This window comes from Oryx dammah, unplaced genomic scaffold (genome assembly GCF_014754425.2).
Source record: "Oryx dammah isolate SB20612 unplaced genomic scaffold, SCBI_Odam_1.1 HiC_scaffold_29, whole genome shotgun sequence".
Classification (NCBI taxonomy): Eukaryota; Metazoa; Chordata; class Mammalia; order Artiodactyla; family Bovidae; genus Oryx; species Oryx dammah.
Window position 1 is genome coordinate 9,717,911 of NW_024070213.1, and position 20,293 is coordinate 9,738,203.

Genomic DNA, 20,293 nt, shown 5'->3' on the forward strand with positions numbered 1-20,293 from the left:
GGCCCCGCCCCTCAATCTTCGCCCGGCCCTTGGTGGGGCCGCCCCCCAGCGTCCTGGCCCCGCCCACGCCAGGCGCGAGCCCTGACTAGCGGTTTGGCGCCAAACCTCTTGGTCTGCGACGTGTTGGACCGCCTGTCTCAGCGTTCTGGTTCCGAATCAGAATCCCTGAGGACTAGAAAGCCCCGACCGGGGGCGGGATTCGAATACCTTGAGAACCTGGGGGAGACTGTGGGTACGAGTGGTGTTTATGGCAAAAGGGGAAGGCGGGTGAAGAATGTGAGGGGAAGTGGGGGCTTCCTTTCTTAGGTCGTGCTCGACGGTCGTTGCTGCGCTCTAGGCTGGTGGCTTTGTGCTTTTCGGCTCCCATCCCCACCCCGTCGAGTGCTCTTGAGGGATTTCCAGAATCCTTATTTTAAACCAAGTCGGACCTAAGTCTTGAAGAGGCCTCCTCGGGCCCCTTATGAGGGAGTCCGGTGTCAGGGAAATGGCCGGTGGGTTGGGGAGGCGGTGAGGGTGACCTGGACCGCGCTCGCCACGGTAAGGGACCGCTTCTGGCTCCTTAAGCCAAGGTGTTTGGGAGCCCTACTTTAGATTCAACTGTTCATTCCATCAGCTGCTATTTGAGAAAGATAGAGAACAATCTTTTTATTAAGAAAGGACAGTCACAGAATTTGGGTTATCATGTATATGGTTAGCTATCTTGCGTGAGGGGGACCGCATTCCAGAAGATTCCGTTTACTTTGTCTCCTCGAATACTTTCTTGTACTAGGTGATAAGGACCCTACTTCTGCCTCTGAAGTTTGTTCCCCACTGGGCTGGGCCCCAACTTAGTTTGGTGTTCAGTGAGGAGATGAAATAGAGCAAAACTGATTATTTGGACCACATTTTCTAACGAACACAGTCATGCCTTGTAGATTCCTGACTTAAAGGCTTTATCTGCTTATTGGCCCTAATATTTTATCATTAAAATACTAGATTATTGTTGTTTAGTTGCTAAGTCATGTCGGACTCTCTTGTGTCCCTATGGACTATCCACCATAATTTTAAATCTTAAAATCATGAAGCTAGTTAATATTATAAAATGAAATACATCTAATGTTTTATGAAACAAAAAAATATGTTACAAGAGAGCTCCTCATCATTCCAAAGCAGAAGGGAGTCCTCCTACATGAGAAAAAATAATATCTTTTTATTGAGGATAGACTTAAGTTCTAGGTGCCAGGGAGGATGCAAGGAAGACTTAAGGTCAAAGTTCTTAGACTGTTAACAAATACGAAAGTTTAATATCATTATTTAATTGTAAGTTTCTACTTCTAAATAACTTTCCAAGACAACAAAAAAGATATTGTTAGTCATGATTAACTGTGCTATAGGAAATCAAAAGATGATACAGTGTGGCCATTTTTGAGGAAATAAATGAAACTAGTCCCCTCACCCACACATACCACACCAGAAAAAAGAAATAATGCCACAGGCTTAGGAGAAATAAGATAGTCCAGCCTAGTTATGGAGAAGGCAATGGTACCCCACTCTGGTACTCTAGCCTGGAAAATACCATGGACGGAGGAGCCTGGTAGGCTGCAATCCATGGGGTCTCTATGAGTTGGACACGACTGAGCGACTTCACTTTCACTTTTCACTTTCATGCATTGGAGAAGGCAATGGCAACCCACTCCAGTGTTCTTGCCTGGAGAATCCCAGGGATGGGGAGCCTGGTGGGCTTTCGTCTGTGGGGTCGCACAGAGTCGGACACGACTGAAGCAACTTAGCAGCAGCAGCAGCCTAGTTATTCCAAACTAAATTTTTTAAAGGAATTTTTAAATTTAATTTTATTTATGTATGGCTGCTCTGGGTCTTCCTATTTGCTGTCCTTCTCCAGTTGTGGCCAGCAGGGGCTACTCTAGTTGCTGTGGGCAAGCTTCTCATTTCAGTGGTTTCTTTTGTGTGAAGCCGGGCCTTGGGCACACGAGCTTCAGTATTGTGGTGCTTGGGCTCACTAGTTGTGGCTCATGGGGCTCTAATATTTGTCTAATTATCTTTCTGGTCCTTGATGACTGAAATGAAATAAAAAATCCTATGGGCAAAGGATTTTGTACTATATGATCTGTGACAACTTATTAATATTTCTTGTTTTTCCAGAATTGATTATTTTTCTGCTGTTCACCCTTCAGTATGAAGGAGGATCAAGTTGTGCTGGAAGAACCGGGATTCCAAGATGAAGACGTACGCCTAGAATGTTGGAAAGATACATAGATATTCAGTCATTCTACAAAAATGGAGTTCCTTCTCTGTTAACTACTACTTTTAGAAACTTAACTATTTTTATTTATTAGAAATAAAACATAGTTCTGGAGAGAGGCACTATTACAAATATGTAACAACTTGTTTGGCAAGGGGAGCTAAGATTAGCTACTTAGCAGCTGGCATGAAAGTATTTTAATAATTTAACAATTGGTATGGCCATATTGGTACCAAATAGCAGAGGAAGTAGTTCAAGGTCTGGTGGAGAAGACTGAGAAAACATATTTAAAAATAGCTTGTGTTGTTCCACTCTTTTGGATTAAGGTCTTAAAAAGTTTGGAGAGACTGTTGGAATTCCCCGGTGGGTCAGTGGTTAGGATCCTGTGCTTTCACTGCAGGGGGCTGAGTGCCATATTGGGCTTCCTAGTGCTTTCAACGTTGGCACTGCTTTTAAGTATACAACAATATGTTTGAAAAAGTAGTATTGATCCTACCTCAATTTGTCTAGAGAAGCGGAATTTGAGGCGTTTTGAAGTGACTCATAATGCTGAATTAAGCCTTTAAAATATGTGAAACAGTTGGATATGAAGAATGAACACTTTTTTCCCTGTTCCATCTCCTTTAGGAATCTTTGTTTCAAGACATCGACCTGTTACAAAAACATGGAATTGTAAGTATTTTTTCAAGACTCTGTGAAATTGTCCCTTTGAGAGTTTCTCAGCCAGTCTTGGGACCAGGCAGTTCTTTATTGTTGAGGCAGCTGTCCTGTGCATTGTAGGGTGTTATAGCAGCATCCCTGATTCCTAACCACTTACTCTGTGCCGCCAGCAACCCTCTGGTTGTGACAACCAAAAATTTCTCCAGATATTTTTAGGTGTCCCCAGGGGGCAAAATGGCCCACAGTTGAGAACCACTGGTCCAACAGAAGGCATTCAGAGCTATGTACTGAAAATTTATTTTCTGTGTCATGTGATTAGAGTAAATACAGTTTAGTTCAGTCGCTCAGTTGTGTCTGACTCTTTACAACCCCATGAACCGCAGCACGCCAGGCCTCCCTGTCCATCACCAACTCCCAGAGTTCACTCAAATTCACGTCCATCAAGTCAGTGATAACAGAAATCCAGGCTTTAAGTAACAAGCTAGATGAATTTCAATAGCAATCAGTTGACAGTAAAACTTCTCTGATGCTACCCTTTGAAGCCCTCACATTTACTCTCTTTCAGTTGAATTTAGAAAGTTGGAGCAAGAGAAAATGCTGGGTTTTTGGTTATGTAGTTATTTGCATTCCCCAAGGGTAAAGAAAAAAATCTTAAAAGATTTTTAAAGAACATACTGGTAATGAAGTTCTGTAGAAAGAAGGAGCTGAACTGAGGGGGTGAATGTGTGATAAATTTGTTAGCTTTTCTAACAACAGACTCTTCTTTTGAATTCCTTGTTACATTGCCATGGTCTCACTAACATTCTTGGGAAATCAGGGCACAGCCAGAACATTTGGCAGCATGCTGGGTATGTTCTACTGAGATATTTCCAGAACATTTGGCTACATGGTGGGTGGGTTCCACCTGGCTGCTTGTGTAAAATTGGCATCATAATGGAAGTAGATGGACATGAAAGCACATGACATAGTATGGGAGCTTTCAAGCTGGCATTTTCTCAATCTGCTTCACCCATTCTTTTACTTACAGAATGTGGCTGACATTAAGAAACTGAAGTCAGTAGGCATCTGTACCATCAAAGGGATACAGATGACAACAAGAAGAGCCCTATGCAATGTCAAAGGACTCTCAGAAGCAAAAGTGGACAAGATTAAAGAAGCAGCCAACAAGCTTATTGTAAGCAAAATCCATTCTTTGTTGTTTTAGCTTAAATGGGCCCTGGGAATCTCTGTAGCCTTTCTCATTATGTACACTAGAAACTATTGTGAGAACTGTGAGTTCCTGTGGATCACCATATATTATATACCCTATGTTAACTTTTCATCATGTAAGTTTCAAAGCAATAATTTCTGAAAAAAATGAGACAGAGGTTAAAAGACCAAGAAAACTATGAAGGCAATCATTTTTTATAAAACCTTTTATTTTTGTCTCCTTTTATATCACTTTTTCCTTTTCTGTGCCTCTGCCTTTCCTTCTTTTCTTTTTCTTTTTCTGTCTAGGATGTGCTGCTTGCAAGATCTTAGTTCCATGACCTGGGATCAAACCCAGGCTCCCAGCAGTGAGAGTACAACATCCCAACCACTGGACTACCAGGAATTCCCTCCTTTTCATATTTTTTTACCTTCCTACTCCTTATTTTTTTGTACTATCTCCTCAAACATTGTATATGGCTGTTGTAAAGCACTCAGCACCAAAGAAATTGCTCTCTCCTGTTATAGGCATTTGATAAGAGAACATTGTATTTGAAAAAGACCAACAGTGGCTGGGTCTACATTTGTGCAGTTAAGATAGATATGACCAAGAATGTGCTCATTGAGGCACCTGAGCATAAAGCTAAGTGAAACTTGTACTTTGTACCTGGGTCCATAGACCATAAGAGACCTATGCTGCCGATAGGCTCCAAGCAAAAGCACATGCCTTTGACCCAAGTTTTTGTGTAGCTCTTTTGGGGGCCACTAGAGGCAGCACCTCTGGGAATAAGAATGTGCAGAAAGGCCAGAGCCTCTCTTTGCAGAAGAGCAGGCTTCTCCTTTTCTACTTGTGTATAAGAAAGTCTCATTCTCACCAAGTCCTAGAACTTCTCTTCACCAACAGTCAACTGTTTCCTTCCAGATGCAAGTGTCAGTGTGGCCCTGAACTTGGAGAGGACACAACTGAACTGGTCTGAACACAACTCAGTTGCTCTATGTTCTGAGTACTCTTGGGCTGTATACCCACAAGGCAGTTCCGTAACTGCCAGGGTGTCTAATGAAGCCCTAGTGCAGTACCCAGGGTTTGGGATTTAAACTGCTCCTTTATAGCTCAAGGCATTAGTCTTCTTTCCTTTGGAAAGTAATTCTATTACCAAACAGAAGAATCTTTCTCCTTCTTGTGTACCCACTAATGCACCAACAGTCTAATCCTCTCTTAACTGAAACTGTTTTTTCTTAGAGAAAGAGATTGAGATATAGAGGGAGAGACAGAGACAGAGAAAGTTAATTTCATAGTACAGTGGTATGTATCAGAATGATCTGGAGTGGCTAATAAAGAACACAGAGGGCCAGCCTCATTGAATGAAATCAACTGAATCACTTAGTAAAGTACGAGTCTGCTTTATGCCATAAATGTATCTCATTTAACCTTTACAGCTTCCCTATGAGAGAGACACTATTATTATCCCATTTGACCCAAAAGAGGAAGCCAGAGTACAGCATGATTAAGTAGTTTACCACACATTACACAACTAATAAGTGTTAGAGATGTAGTTTGAACCATGGTAAGGTGGCTCTAGAGCCTGTGTTCTTAACCATGATCTTGTGCTGCCTTCAAAGACAAATGAACTGTAGCTTATAGCAAATGATGACTGAGAATCAAGTATATATTTTTTGGCAGCATTTGAAATTAAGATATTCATCTTATATCTTTTTTTAACCTTTCCTTTTGTCTTTCTGTAGGAACCAGGATTCTTGACTGCATTTGAGTATAGTGAGAAGAGGAAGATGGTTTTCCATATCACCACTGGGAGCCAGGAATTTGAGTATGTATTCATATTTTTTATAACCACTAAGCACAGTCTTTGGAATATTACATTTCTTTTCTCTATCTGAGTTGTTATTTTGACTATAAACAATAGAAATAGCTTCTTACTTTGCAGAATTTTTTTCCCTCAAATGGCAACTGAAGCAAATAAATTTTAGACTGCTTGTAAAAATGGGATTACCTTTCTCACAAGAAATTCGGACCCAAAGTATAAGTAGTTTCTGAATCAGTCTGTATTAATCAATAAGCCATTAAAGAAATCAGTTTAACTTTCCATTTCCTTTTTATTCTCCATTGATCAAGGAAATTCCATTTCACTTTTGGTTTTCCTTAAAAATCAGTTGTTAGGGACCCCTCTGGTGGTCCAGTGGCTAAGACTGCGAACTCCCAATGCAAGGGAGCCAGGGGCTCAGGTTCCACCCCTCCTCAGGGAATTAGATCCCATATGCTGCAACCAGTTAAAAGAACCTGCATGCTCCATTGAGGATCAAAGATCCTGCATGCCGCAATTGAGATCCGACACAGCCAAAGAAATATTTTTAAAAATTCAATTGTTAGAGTGAATATTTTAGAAGAAATAATCCAATGTTGTTTTCGCTTTTCAGCATCAGCAGTTTTAACTCCTCCCCACCTTTATTTTTTTACCATCTTATGATTTCCAAGACATAGTCCCCATCTTCCCAATGCAAGTTGACTACAGTGTGTGTGTTTTTTTCCCTTAGTAGGCAGAATTACTATTTCATAAGTTAGAGAAGTTTCCTAGAGCAATTTGAACAAAGCAGTATTTCCTCAAAGTATTCCTCAAATACTCAATACTTCCTCAAAACCTTGACCTCACAAAAACTCCAAGAAAAAAAAGAGTTTCATAGTCAAATATGCCTCCCCATTTGAATGTTTGCTAGGCAGCTCAGACGTCACAGGTCCAAAACCAAATTTCTAATATTTGCCCCAGATTTGCTCCTCCTAAAATCTCCCTTAGCTCAGATCTCTTTCCTAATCCTCAGATCTGAAACCTTAGTGTCATCCTTGGCGCTTTTTTTACCCCCTCACACGCTAACTCTAATCTATTAACAAATCCTGTCTGCTCTGTCTTCAAATGTATTTAGAATAAACCAACCAGTTTCTTCAACAAATAAATTATAAAGAATAGAAAAGAGGTGGAGTCAGGGAGAAGACCTAGAGATTAAAAGGCATTTAAAAGACATGTCACTTAATCTCAATACATAGATATTATTTTGGATCCTAATTCAAACACACTACAGGAAGTAAGACATATGAGACTGAAATTGAACACTTACTAGATAGTTGATATTAAGGAATTACTAATTTTTTAGATGTGATATGGTAATGCAGTTATATTAAAAAAATAAGCGTCTTCATCTTGTAGAGATACCTACTGAAATATTTAGGATGAATTGATATGTTGCCTAATATCTGCTTAAAGTAATATGAAAAGGGAGGGAAGTGGTTGGCAGTTTTTATGGAAAAAATTTTGGCCATGAATTCATGGTTGATAACTGTTAAAGCTGAGGGATAGGTACATGATGGTTCATTGTTATAATGTTTTTGTCTACTTTTGTTTATGTTTGAAATTTTTCATAATACAAAGTTTATATGTATATTTTTCCTACTTGTATCTATATGTGTACAGAAAGGGAGAAAAAAATGTGAATTTAATTACTTCTCACAACCTTCTCCTTTGTTACCTCACTGTTCTAAACCACCTATTAATATCTCTTCTGGATTATTGATAATAACTTCTAACTAGCTTCCTTCCTTTAGACCTTGCCCCTACCATTTATTCTTCACATAGATGACAGGATAAATTTTTTATAATTTTATTTATTTACTTTTGGCTGTGCTGGGTCTTCATTGCTGGGCGGGCTTTTCTCTAGTTGCTGGGGGCAGGGGCTACTCTTCATTGTAGTGCACAGGCTTCTCATTACGGTGGTCTTTCTTGTTGCAGAGCCCAGGCTCTAGGGCTCATGGGCTTCAGTAGTGGTGGCACTGGGCTCAGTAGTTGCGCTTCCAGGGATCTAGAGCGTAGGCTCGACAGTTGTGGCACCAGGGCTTCGTTGCTCTGCGGCATGTGGGATCTTCCTGGACCACGGCTTGAACCCGTCCATGTCTCCTGCATTGGCAGGAGGATTCTTCACCACTGAGCCATCAAGGAAGCCCCTGAATAATGTTTTTAAAACATAGATCAGATCATAATACTCTTCTGTCCAAAACACCCTAATGACTCCCCAGGCTCGCTCAGCAGAAGCCAAAAATCCTCTCTAATCTCAAATCGAAGCTCTTATTTGTCTTCTGGTTTACTGTGTACCAACAGTGCTATTTTTTTTTGCTATTCCTAGAAAATGGCAGACACACTCCCACCTCAGGGCGTTTGCACTTAGCATTCCCTCTGCCTGGAACACTCTTTCCTCATTATGTACATGGCTTGCTGTGGGTCTTTGCTAAAATGTCCATGTCTCACTAGGGCCTTCTGTGATCATTTTCTTTGAAAGTTTATTTGAAAACTTCCTATCTTCATCCTCTGCACCTTTTATCCCCTTTCCAGGTCTAATTTTTATTCATACCATCTAATAACATCTGACATACCACATATTTTACTTACTTTTGTTTATCGTCTGTTTTCTCATTAGAATGTAAGTGCCACAAAGTGATGGCTCTGTCTCTTTTGTTCACTGCTTTACTCCAGTTAGACACAGCTGAGCACTGAGCACATACACACGTTACTCCAAGTGCACAAAGCAATCTCTGGCACAAACTAGATGTTCAGTAAATATTTGTGGAATAACTAATTGACTGAATAAGCAAATAGTAAAATATGTTGGGGAAATGCAATAAACTGTATTTCTCAGAGATTTATACATTTTATTAAAGGGTCTGAATTCCTACAGTGAAGTAAAACACCTGTTTAACCTAGGATTGCCTCAAATTTTTAAAATCACAGAACCTTTTGTTCAAATAACAGCTAAAGAAGAGTCTTTGGGAAATCTTGCTCCAAGACTAATGGGTCAGGTACTTTCCTGGTGGTCCAGGGTTAAGAATACAACTTCCAAAACAGGGGACATGGGTTTGATCCCTGGTTGGAGAACCAAGATCCCACATGATGCCTGCATACTGCGAGAAGAGCCCACGTGCCACAGCTAAGACCCAACACAACCAAAATAAATAAATATCTTTTTAAAAAGACAAATTGGTCAAAATCAGGTTGATCAAAATAATTTGATTCAAATGATGACTTGATATTCTCCAGTTGTTCTACCACATCGTGGTTTAAGAATCATCTGGCTGGACTTCCTTGGTGGCCCAGTGGTTAAGAAACCTGCCTACCAGTGCAGCGGACACAGGTTTGATCCCTGGCCCAGGAAGATCCTGTATGACACGGGTCGGCTAAGTCCATCCGCCACAACTGCTGAGTCTGCATGGTCTAGAGCCAAAGCTTTGCAACAAGAAAGCCACTGCAATGAGAAGCCAGAGCACCAAAAATACTAGAGAGTAGTCCCACTCACTGCAACTAGAGAAAGCCCACATGCAGCAACAAAGACCCAGCACAGCCAGAACAAACAAACAAATAAATAAAAAATTTTAAATTTGGCTTAGAGAAATTATTACTCTATATATTACTTATATAATATTAAGTGATATACATTATTATTTATATATTATCGGGGCTTCCTTTGTGGCTCAGTGGTAAAGACTCTGCCTGCTGCAATGCAGGAGACCTGGATTTGAACCCTGGGTCAGGAAGATCCCCTGGAGGAGGGCATTTTCTAGTACTCTTGCCTAGGGAATCCCATGGACAGAGGAGCCTGGCAGGCTGCAGTCCATAGGGTCGCACAAAGTCAGACACAGGTAAAGCGACTAAGCAGCAGCAGACGCAGTATATATTATTACTTAATATATTTTTTCTTAAGCTGCAAGCCCATTTATAAATTTGACAAATTTTAAGGAACTTTTCTAATATAGTTAACCAAATTTCCTTGAATATTTTAACCTATATTTATAAATTAATTATATTTCTCCTCAGAACTTTGCTTGTATAATTACTAAAATCTTTTCAATTACTTGAATGTCTTATAAATTTAATGCATTGCAGGCAGATTATGATCTGAGCCACCAGGGAAGCCCCTATAAATTTAATAAATTAAACTTATAAGTATAGTGAGCCTTAGACACTCTTAAATGTTCAAATACTGTGTATAAAGTTAGCTACCAACTTAGAAACTGCAGCTTTATATCATTTAATCAATTACAGGCTAATGTGTTATGTTATAAAAATGTCAAATTCTCAAACTATGAGAGTTTTCAAGTACCAGATATGCACAGTTTATTCCCAAAATTAATATGAAAATAGTAATCTGTGAGTTTGATTTTTGTCTCTATTTTAAAATCTTTCAAGATTTAAAAGCACTATTTCTATTCCTAATACTAAATTTTCTTTAGTTTCCCAAGGGAACAGTTACGCTATCCCAAGCAATTTGGGGTACACTTTCAGTTGAATTGGGGGTTCATTTTTTCAGAATATCCACCAGAAATTTTGTCTTAGATTTTCCAGGGCTATAGCCATTTCTTTAAAATTTCTCTAAGCCAAAGGTTTAGGGTGGTTTTTCTCAAGATGAAAAATCAGGACAAGTAAAACTTCCTTTAATAATTAGTAGACTTATAGAATCTCTAAATAAAAATCTAAATAAATTCTAAATATAGAATCTCTGAATATGCCTTTCAAATGGAGTGGTCTCTCCAGCATGTCCTTTAGATTCAGTTTATGCGCCTCAGTATCTAGATTTTTTTCTTTTTCTCATTGAAGTCCACAGCTCTCACTAAATTTGTGGCCAGCTTCCAACATTGCTTCAATTTACATTTAAGTTACTTTCAAACTATGTAAATGTACATCTGTTAAATTATCCACATCTCTTAGAGCTCTGTCTGATCTGTGACCATGTCCCAAAAGTCATGCTAATACAAACTACAAAGATTTTTAAAGTGCTCCTACCAGATCTTAGGGCAATTACTATAGTTAATATTGTTGAATTAAATGAATGAATGAGATTGTTTAACTTAAGGTCTTTTCATATCAAGAATATATATCAAATGCACTAAATCACTGAGTTACCAATTAAGTACATGCTGTCAAAACCTGACAGTTCTTTTTCTAACTGCTAGCAGTACCCATCACATCTTTGAATATTTTCTATTCTGACATGTTCTTCATAGAATTTGGCTTGTGTGAGATATGTCAATCATGGTGACAATCATTGGATTCTCCTAATATCTATTTTTCATGTTTCTCAGTACTTTAAAAAATTTGGATATTTGGTTGACTTTTAGAAACATAGTACCAGCACAGTATGAAAAACCCAATTAATAACTAAAACCATTTATTCAAACCTCAGTTCAGTTCTAAAGAATAATGAAATATAAGGCCTGCATAGGTCATTTCCTGTTGGTAGACAGGAGTGGGAACAGCAGGACTTATAGATTGTTTTGTTGATCCCCCTACCCATGCACAGTATAACCTGTGATCTACGCAGGTGGGAAGCCATTTGTTCAGCCAAGAATGTGTGTTTATCTTGGATAGATAGAAAGATACATAGATCAGTTCAGTTCCGTCTCTCAGTTGTGTCCGACTCTTTGGAACCCCATGGACTGCAGCACGCCAGGCTTCCCTGTCCATCACCAACTCCCAGAGCCTACTCAAACTCATGTCCATCTCGTTAGTGATGCCATCCAACCATCTCATCCTCTGTCATCCCCTTCTCCTCCTACCTTTAATCTTTCCCACCATCAGGGTCTTTTCCAATGAGTTGGTTCTTTGCATCAGGTACATAGATAGAAATAATACCAATGATATTAGCACTTTCTCCTTTCTTGATATTTCTATTTCTGTTCCTGTTACTGAAGCTTACTTTCTATTTCTAGTAAGTTGCTAGGAGGTGGAATTGAAAGCATGGCAATCACAGAAGCTTTTGGAGGTAGGTAAAAGCTTAATATTTTGTTATATGAAAAATATATCTATGTATACACACCCATATCAATGATAAATTATATCTATTTTGGAACTTATGATGAAATATCAGTTATCATAATGCAAGATCTTTCTGGGCTACAATTAAAATATTTTCCAACATTAAAAGATGAGTTTTATTGACATTTTTCATCTTTTTATCTCTGATTCCTATAGAAGAAAATTTTTTCCTCTCATACCTTCAGAAAGTAGTTGTATAATGAGACTGATCTTATTAATATTTTTAAGAAATGCATATTTCAGGAACACAGAGAATAGATTTTTCTCTTTGTTGTATCCTCTATTTTAAAAAAAGTTGGAAATTCCCTGGCAGTCCAGAGGTCAGGACTGCATTCTCACTGCTAGGGGCTGAGTTTGATCCCTGCTTGGGGAACTATAATCCCACAAGCCTCGTGGTGCAGCCAAAAAGAAAAAAGAAATCCATGCATAGCTATTTTATGTACTGCTCCTGACAGTTCCATTATTTTCAGTCCTCAGAGAACCAAATCTGTTTTTTTGTTTGTTTGTTCAGTGTTGATGTTTCTGCTGACTTGGAGAAATAAATCTTTGTTTATTTCTGTTGACTCCCAGTCTTAATGGCTTGTTGTTGTTTGGTTGCTAAATCATGTCCAACTCTTTGCAACCCCAAGGACTATAACTCTCCAGGCTCCTCTGTCCTTGGGAGTTTGCAGGCAAGAATACTGGCATGATTACCATTTCCTTCTCCAAGGGATCTTCCCCACCCAGGGATTGAACTGCATTTCCTGCATTGCAGGCAGATTCTTTAGCACTGAGCCACCTGGGAAACCCATTTGAATGATTTACCTTCTTGTGTGTTTATTGATATTTGTGAACATATTCTTGATTTTAATCTGTTGAAGTTCAATAGGCCTAAATTGGTATAGTGGGGATGTTTTTCTCTAGAGAGTATTTGCTTTTGTTGGTAGCTAAGAGATACCACCAATTTGAGGTTGGAGGCAAGTCTGGCTTAGAGGTTAAAGCTTCTGCCTGCAATGTGGGAGACCTGGGTTCGATCCCTGGGTTGGGCAGATCCCCTGGAGAAGGAAATGGCAACCCACTCCAGTATTCTTGCCTGGAGAATCCCATGGACAGAGAAGCTTGGTGGGCTACAGTCCATGGGATCGCAAAGAGTCGAAAACGACTGAGCGACTTCACTCACTCACTCACTCTGGGATTCCCCTTGAGGATCTCAGATCAGTGGGAAAACTCCAGGGTCTCTTTCCTGTGGTGGAGCCTTACACTTTCATTTATATGATTATTCCTAAGAAAAATTAGGGTTTTACTATCATCTGAAGGACAGTTCTGAAAAAGAAAACCTTTAAAAAGTTCTTTTTATTACTGGTATTCATATATGCAGAATCCATTCATGACATAGAGGCACTTCGTGTATGAGATTGACAGTTGGAAAAGAAAACTATACTCTGAGACCATATCTAGTCTTTATGAAAATAATCTAAGTATTAACTATTTTTTTCCCTATGTTTCACAGAATTTCGAACTGGAAAAACCCAACTCTCTCATACCCTCTGTGGTAAGGATATATAACAAAAATGATAGCAATAACAATAATAATCATAGCCATTACTTACTAATCTACTTTGTGCCTGGTACTTTATATAATCTCATGTAATCTGAACAAACTTGCAAGGAAACTAAAACTCAGAGAGATTACTTAACTCCCCACGGTTATACAAATACCAGAGCTGGTCTGTAAATGTGTGATACATGAGGTCATGTTGCACGTACTGCACTCAGAACACCTGAATGGAAATAGGGAGGAGGTAAATGGATATATGAATGTATTGGTGGAGAGAGGTATTTGTTCATGGCCTCGATTTTTCTTATTCTGTCTTTTGTATATCATGTTTATAAGAATATCACAGAATCTATTGAGGCTTTAGAATTCCTTACTTTCCATAGAGTAAGGGTGGAACTAAAAAAGACTTAAAATAAGCAAAAATATCTCCTTTTACATAAAGTCATTGTACTGCATTTCTTAGACCTAAGTAGAAGGAACATGGGTAAGTGTTTAGTAAGGGGATTCTGGAATCCAAATAGCTCTACCCTTAACAGCTGCATGACCTTGGTTAAATTGCTTCACCTTTCAGATTTTCCCCATCAGTAAAATAGGAATAATGATAGGCCATTTTAGGATTGTTTTGAAAAATAAATGAAATAATGTGTGTGCTTAATGTAAAATAATTTCTTAGTGTTAATACTACATATAAAGAAAATACATTTAAAATTAATGCATACATTAATTGAAAAGTTACTTAAATGAGTCGCATAGCATAAATTATATTTGTGATTATTTCTTATAGGAGGAAAGTAATATTTAAAGTCTACCTCTGTTATTTTAAAAAAATTTTTATTAAAATATGGTTGATTTACTATGTTGTGCCAATCTCTGCTGTACAGCAAAGTGACTCATTTATGCACATATATACCTTCTTTTCTATTATGGTTTATTGCAGGATGTTAAATATAGTTTCCTGTGCTATACATTAGGACCTTGTTATTCTACTTCTGTTCTTTAGGAGAACTAAATTTCATGAATATCTCCCATTGTGAAAGATACTGACATTCTTTGCTGAATTACTGTTATGCTGGAAGAATACTTATAATTTTACCACTGGTTAGTAATATAAAAATATAACATGCTATTTAGAACTATTATTTGCTAGATAGCTAGAGAGTTGCAACCAGAATAAATCCCATGTTAATTTGTATATCAATTTGTACAGAGTTTATTCACTCTTGTTAATATTAATTAATTTTTAATTGCTTCCTAGTGACAGCTCAACTTCCAGGAGCAGGTGGCTACTCAGGAGGAAAGATTATTTTCATCGATACAGAAAATACTTTGTAACCCTTTTATTTATGCAAATTGCAAACATAATAGTGTGATATAGTACTATTACTATAAAGAGAATTTGTTTGAAATGTGTCATTTTTATAACTATCCTGTAAACCAATAATAATGGAAAAAAAAAAAGAGGAAACAGTTGCTAGTTGAGTTCTCAAATCACTTTTTTCCTCTTAAATCTTTTTAAGAATTGTGTATTTTTTTTACTGACATAGAGTTGATTTACAATGTCATGTTAGTTTCAGGTATACAGGAAAGTGACCCAGTTATATACATATAGGTATACACACACACACACACATATGTATATATACACACATGTATATTGTTGTGATTGTTTAGTCACTAAGTTGTGTCCAACTCTTGTGACCCCGTGGTTTATAGCCCACCAGGCTCCTGTTTCCATGGGCTTTCCCAGGTAAGAATCCTGGAGTGGCTTGCCATTTCCTTTACCAGGGGATCTTTCCAGCCCAGGGATCGAACTTGCATCTCCCGCATTAGCAAGTGGATTCTTTACCTCTCAGCCACCAGGGAAGCCCATATACATACATATGTATACATGTGTGTGTGTTAATCACTTAGTTGTGTCCTATTCTTTGTGATTCCATGGACTGTAGCCTGCCAGGCTCCTCTGTCCATGGAGTTTTCCAGGCAAGAATACTGGAGTGGGTAGCCATTCCCTTCTGCAGGGGTTTTCCCAACCCAGGGATCGAACCTAGGCAGATTCTTTACTGTCTGAGCCACCAGGGAAGCCCATATGTGTGTGTGTGTGTGTGTGTGTGTGTGTATATATATATATATGTTCTTTTTCAGATTCTTTTCCCTTATAGGTTATTAGAAAATACTGAATATAGTTCCCTGTGCTATACAGTAGGCAGTAGGTCCTTGTTGTTTTATATAGCATATATATGTTAATTCCAAACTCCTAATTTATCCCTCCCCACTGCTTTTTCCTTTTTGGTAACCATGCTTTTTTTTTTTCTATGATCAAATCATGTTTTATTTAAAAAGGTTTCACTTCTCCAAATGGGTTTGATATAAAATTAACAAAACAAATACATGAGAGGAAATTATATCTTATTTGTTTTTTAATCCTCCTACTTCTCCAAAGATTTAGATTAGTAATTAGAAGATTGTTGACTCATTTAAAGTCATGGTCTCAAATAAAGGAAAGGTCTGAACTGAACAAAAATACGAAAGGAAAAAGAAAGGAATCTATTTGGGTAACAAAAAGAATTGCAGTTTCGTTGAAGTATTAAGTTATTTCAGAATGCAAGGCTGGAAATGTGGTTCTTAGACATGAAGGGCCTTAAAGCTGGATGATGGGTGTAAATTGGATACTTTTGCAGTATTCTAGGCAAATAATGAGATTTGATGACTGTACTTGATCGACAAAGGGAAGAGAGGTTTGGGAAACCATTCATAGGTTTGTCTACATACTTAGAATAATGATGACAGAATTCAGAAGCTCATGTTTCAAAGGAAAAAATGATGTTTCATTTTAATATGTTGAATATGAGGTACAGAAAGACATTCATATGGCAGTTGAAAATGTTGGACTCAGCTTGATATGGATGGAATGGCCAGGGAAAAGCAAGAGAGTTTACAGAAAGAGAATTGAGAGCATAACTTTGGGGCATGCCTATGTCTAGGAAGAGGGGATAGACAAAGTAATCTGGTTGTGGATGCCAAGCATAAGGAAAGTTTCAAAAAAGGATTGGGACTTCCCCGGTGGTCCAGTGGTTAAGAATCTGCCTTTCAAGGCAGAGGATGTGGGTTCCATCCCTGGTCAGAGAACTAAGATCCCACATGTCCTGGGCAACTAAGCCCTCACCACAACAAAAGAACCTGCCTGCCACAACTAAGACACCATGAAGCCAAAAAAAAATTTTTTTAAAGAAGAAAAGGGGTTCCATACAGAGAGAGGGTGTAAACTGAGAAAGATCACTGAGATTTGCAATTAGGAGTCCAAGAGACCATTTGCAGTAAAGAAAGATGATGGAAACTTGTTGCAAATAAACAGTAAGGAATTGACGTAGTGTGTAATTAACCAATAAATAGAAGAAGAAATAACGATAGTTTGAAGAGCTGTCAGGCTCAGAAGACATTGCTTTTAACAATAGGACTGAAGCAAGAGTTGCTCAGCTGGAGTTCAGCTAGTTTCAGAAATAGTTGATTAAATATGGTTCTTTGAGAGGGAGGAATTGTTCTTGAAGAATATCTGCCACTATTTGGCAATTTGGATTTTATCCAGAATGGTAGAAACAGCTAAGAGCCATGTGTAAGAGGGAATGCAGGGGAACAAGGATGTGCAAGGGCCCAAGTGAAATGTTCTCATTCTTTCAGTGTCTCTTACATGTATACTGCTCTATCTTGATATTCTTCTTTTTATGTGCTTATATTTTGCCTACATAATTATATTTTACACTTACTTATGGCATAAATTATCTTATGACTCCTTAAATCCTCCATAGTGCCTTGCACTGGTAATTGGTTAATATGCTGATAATTCCATATGCTGATTTGCTAAAAAACATTTGTAAATTGGCTTAAACTTCCTTTTAGTGTAAGCCCAACTTTACATTCCTGATTATATAGTCAGTCACCTGGTTTTATAAAAACTGACATAGTGAAAAAAAAATTTTTTATCTCTTTCCATTCCTTGTCTTCTTTGACTTGTCTACCAGTAACATCTGAGTATACTCAGCAGCAGTAGAAGATTTCAGTGGCTGTCATTGTAGCTCTGAAGAAAACATACAGTGCTGTAGGATGACTGGGATGGAGAAGGCAGTGGCACCTCACTTCAGTACTCTTGCCTGGAAAATCCCATGGATGGAGGAGCCTGGAAAGCTACAGTCCATGGGGTCGCTGAGGGTTGGACACAACTGAGCAACTTCACTTTCACTTTTACTTTTCACTTTCATGCATAGGAGAAGGAAATGGTAACCCATTCCAGTGTTCTTGCCTGGAGAATCCCAGGGACGGGGGAGCCTGGTGGGCTGCCATCTATGGGGTCACACAGAGTCGGACACGACTGAAGCGGCTTAGCAGCAGCAGCAGCATGACTGGGAAATGCTAAAGACAGTTCAACATTTACTGAACTAGTTCCAAGTGTCAACAAATAAGGTTATAAATGGTCCTTGGTTTATACTTCCCTGGTAGCTCACCTGGTAAAGAATCTACCTACAATGCAGGAGACCACAGTTCGATCTCTGGGTAGGGAAGGTCCCCTGGAGAAGGGATAAGCTGCCCACTCCAGTATTTTTGGGCTTCCTTAGTGGCTCAGACGGTAAAGAAACTGTGTGTAATGCGGGAGACCTGGGTTTGATCCCTGAGTTGGGAAGATCTCCTGGAGGAGGGCATGGCAATCCACTCCAGTATTCTTGCCTGGAGAATCCCCATGAACAGAGGAGCCTGGCAGGCTGCAGTCCATAGAGTTACAAAGAGTCAGACACGACTGAGCAACTAAGCACAGCACAGCATAGTATGATCAGTATTAACACAGATACTGTAAACAAAGTGAAATGAGTCCATGGACATGCATTTTATCTTATGTCATTTTAGAAAATATTGGGATCACCAAAGACCTAAAAAGATGTTTATTAATACTCTTTATAGTCTAGATAGATATAAGTGAATATTAGCATCTTCTAGAATACCTTTCCAGGCACACCGAATTTGTCCCGTCTATGAATTTACTAATTTCAGAATGCTATTACGACTCCTTTAGAAGAAAGTGGATTTTAAACCCAAAATAAATGAAAAACTATATGATGATAATTCCTTTCTGTATGTACCCTTAAAGTGACTTTTTTGATCTTTTGGTTCATGTAGTCAAATTTATCATTTATTGGCAACGTGTGATTAGTGGTATATTAAACTGTTGCGTGTTGAACAAGTGAGGAATATGAGTGAATTAATTCACTTTGAAGTGACTTGAATTATAATTCAGTGATATTATCTTCATAGAAGAGATCTATTTTTATAGAATTGAGAACAAAAGAGGTTCACAAATCTTAATTTCTAGTTTTTCTGTTATAACTGATTTGCTGCCTACCTCTGAGTCATTTGCCTAATCTCTGTCAGTGTCCTCATTTGTAAAATGTAATATAGGCCACAACAACTCACTTCCAAGGTGGTTGTTTAGATTTGATAATTTGATATTTAAATTAATTACTGTCTCATTATTTCTATCACTGTTATTACTACCTAATTAAGGCACTTAGTAAAAATAAAGTCTGATATCGATTTTAGGTGATTATTAGCATCCTCAGAATACCTATGCAGGTAGAGTGTTTTGCCTCTCATTTACTTAGAGCATTATTGTTTGTAGTTGTTGTCTAAACTTTTTGGAATTGATTTGTTGGATCCTTAATCTGGCATACTCCAGCCGTCCAGATCGCCTTCGGGACATTGCTGATCGCTTCAATGTAGACCATAATGCAGTCCTGGACAATGTACTTTATGCACGTGCATATACTAGTAAGAACCCCATGCAATTGGATGCTTAGGCTGTTTTAAGGTTGGCAGCATTGATGTATTATTTGAACGATACTTTATTTTGACATTATTCTTTTCTCTTTCTATTTTACTTTTCTCCAGATTTATTTAGTCAGTCCACAGATTTTATTATCTAAGTCCTTAGACATTGAAATGCTCTCAAATTATTTCTTATTCTATGTCTTTGAAATGGAGAGTAACATTCTTTTGGATACGATATCATTTGGTATGTATGCTACATATTTAATAAAGTAATAATTAAGAAATCCTTCAGGGGCTCTCTTTTGCTGAGTTCCAAGGACACACATGATCTTAGTCTCCGCTTCTTCCAGCTTGTATAACATTTTCCCACTGCGTTTCCCATCAGGTGAACATCAGATGGAGCTACTTGATTATGTAGCAGCAAAGTTCCATGAAGAAGCTGGCATCTTTAAGCTCCTGGTACAAGCTTTTAAATACTGTTCAATCTGCAGCTAGTTAGCATATTATCTTTTTTCTGTTGATTTTAGTTCAAATTAACTTCCATTTCCAAATGCATTATTTATTTTTACATTAATTTACACAGATCATTGATTCAATAATGGCACTTTTCCGAGTGGATTTCAGTGGTCGTGGGGAGTTGGCTGAACGGCAGCAAAAACTGGCCCAGATGTTGTCACGACTCCAAAAAATCTCAGAAGGTAGATGTTTAAAATAAACGGTGATATCAGAATAGCATCTGTGACTATTTGCTGGATAAGCTTTGCAGAGAAGCTCAGAATAATGTCAGGAGACAATCTGTTTTTTAAAAGATAAAATTTCCTTCATGGGGATACAACACTTTTTTAAAACCAGAAATACTGATTCTAAAACAATAAGGTACCTAAATAATATAACAATAACTTTGTGTTAACAGTGAAAAAACAGGAATGTAATCTTGTTTATCAAAGAAATTCATGGCACAATGTTTCTAAACTCTGAAATCTAAGCAATGAA

The 20,293-nt window shown here is 38.2% G+C and overlaps 1 protein-coding gene across 2 annotated transcripts in view; it reads left to right on the forward strand.

Moving 5' to 3' along the window:
• The first annotated feature begins 2,138 nt into the window (after window positions 1-2,138).
• The window catches only part of DMC1 (DNA meiotic recombinase 1), a 34,498-nt gene continuing 16,343 nt past the window's right edge, over window positions 2,139-20,293 (forward strand). Inside the window, exons 1-10 of one of the 2 annotated variants that reach the window (XM_040233310.1) lie at window positions 2,139-2,223; window positions 2,867-2,911; window positions 3,927-4,073; window positions 5,831-5,913; window positions 11,847-11,899; window positions 13,442-13,483; window positions 14,745-14,817; window positions 19,209-19,300; window positions 19,686-19,759; window positions 19,884-19,998. In XM_040233310.1, the coding sequence (XP_040089244.1) occupies window positions 2,173-2,223; window positions 2,867-2,911; window positions 3,927-4,073; window positions 5,831-5,913; window positions 11,847-11,899; window positions 13,442-13,483; window positions 14,745-14,817; window positions 19,209-19,300; window positions 19,686-19,759; window positions 19,884-19,998 (775 nt within the window). In that variant the 5' untranslated portion in view covers window positions 2,139-2,172. The remainder of the gene's footprint in view (window positions 2,224-2,866; window positions 2,912-3,926; window positions 4,074-5,830; window positions 5,914-11,846; window positions 11,900-13,441; window positions 13,484-14,744; window positions 14,818-19,208; window positions 19,301-19,685; window positions 19,760-19,883; window positions 19,999-20,293) is intronic. The other variant, XM_040233311.1, reaches the window with a different exon arrangement.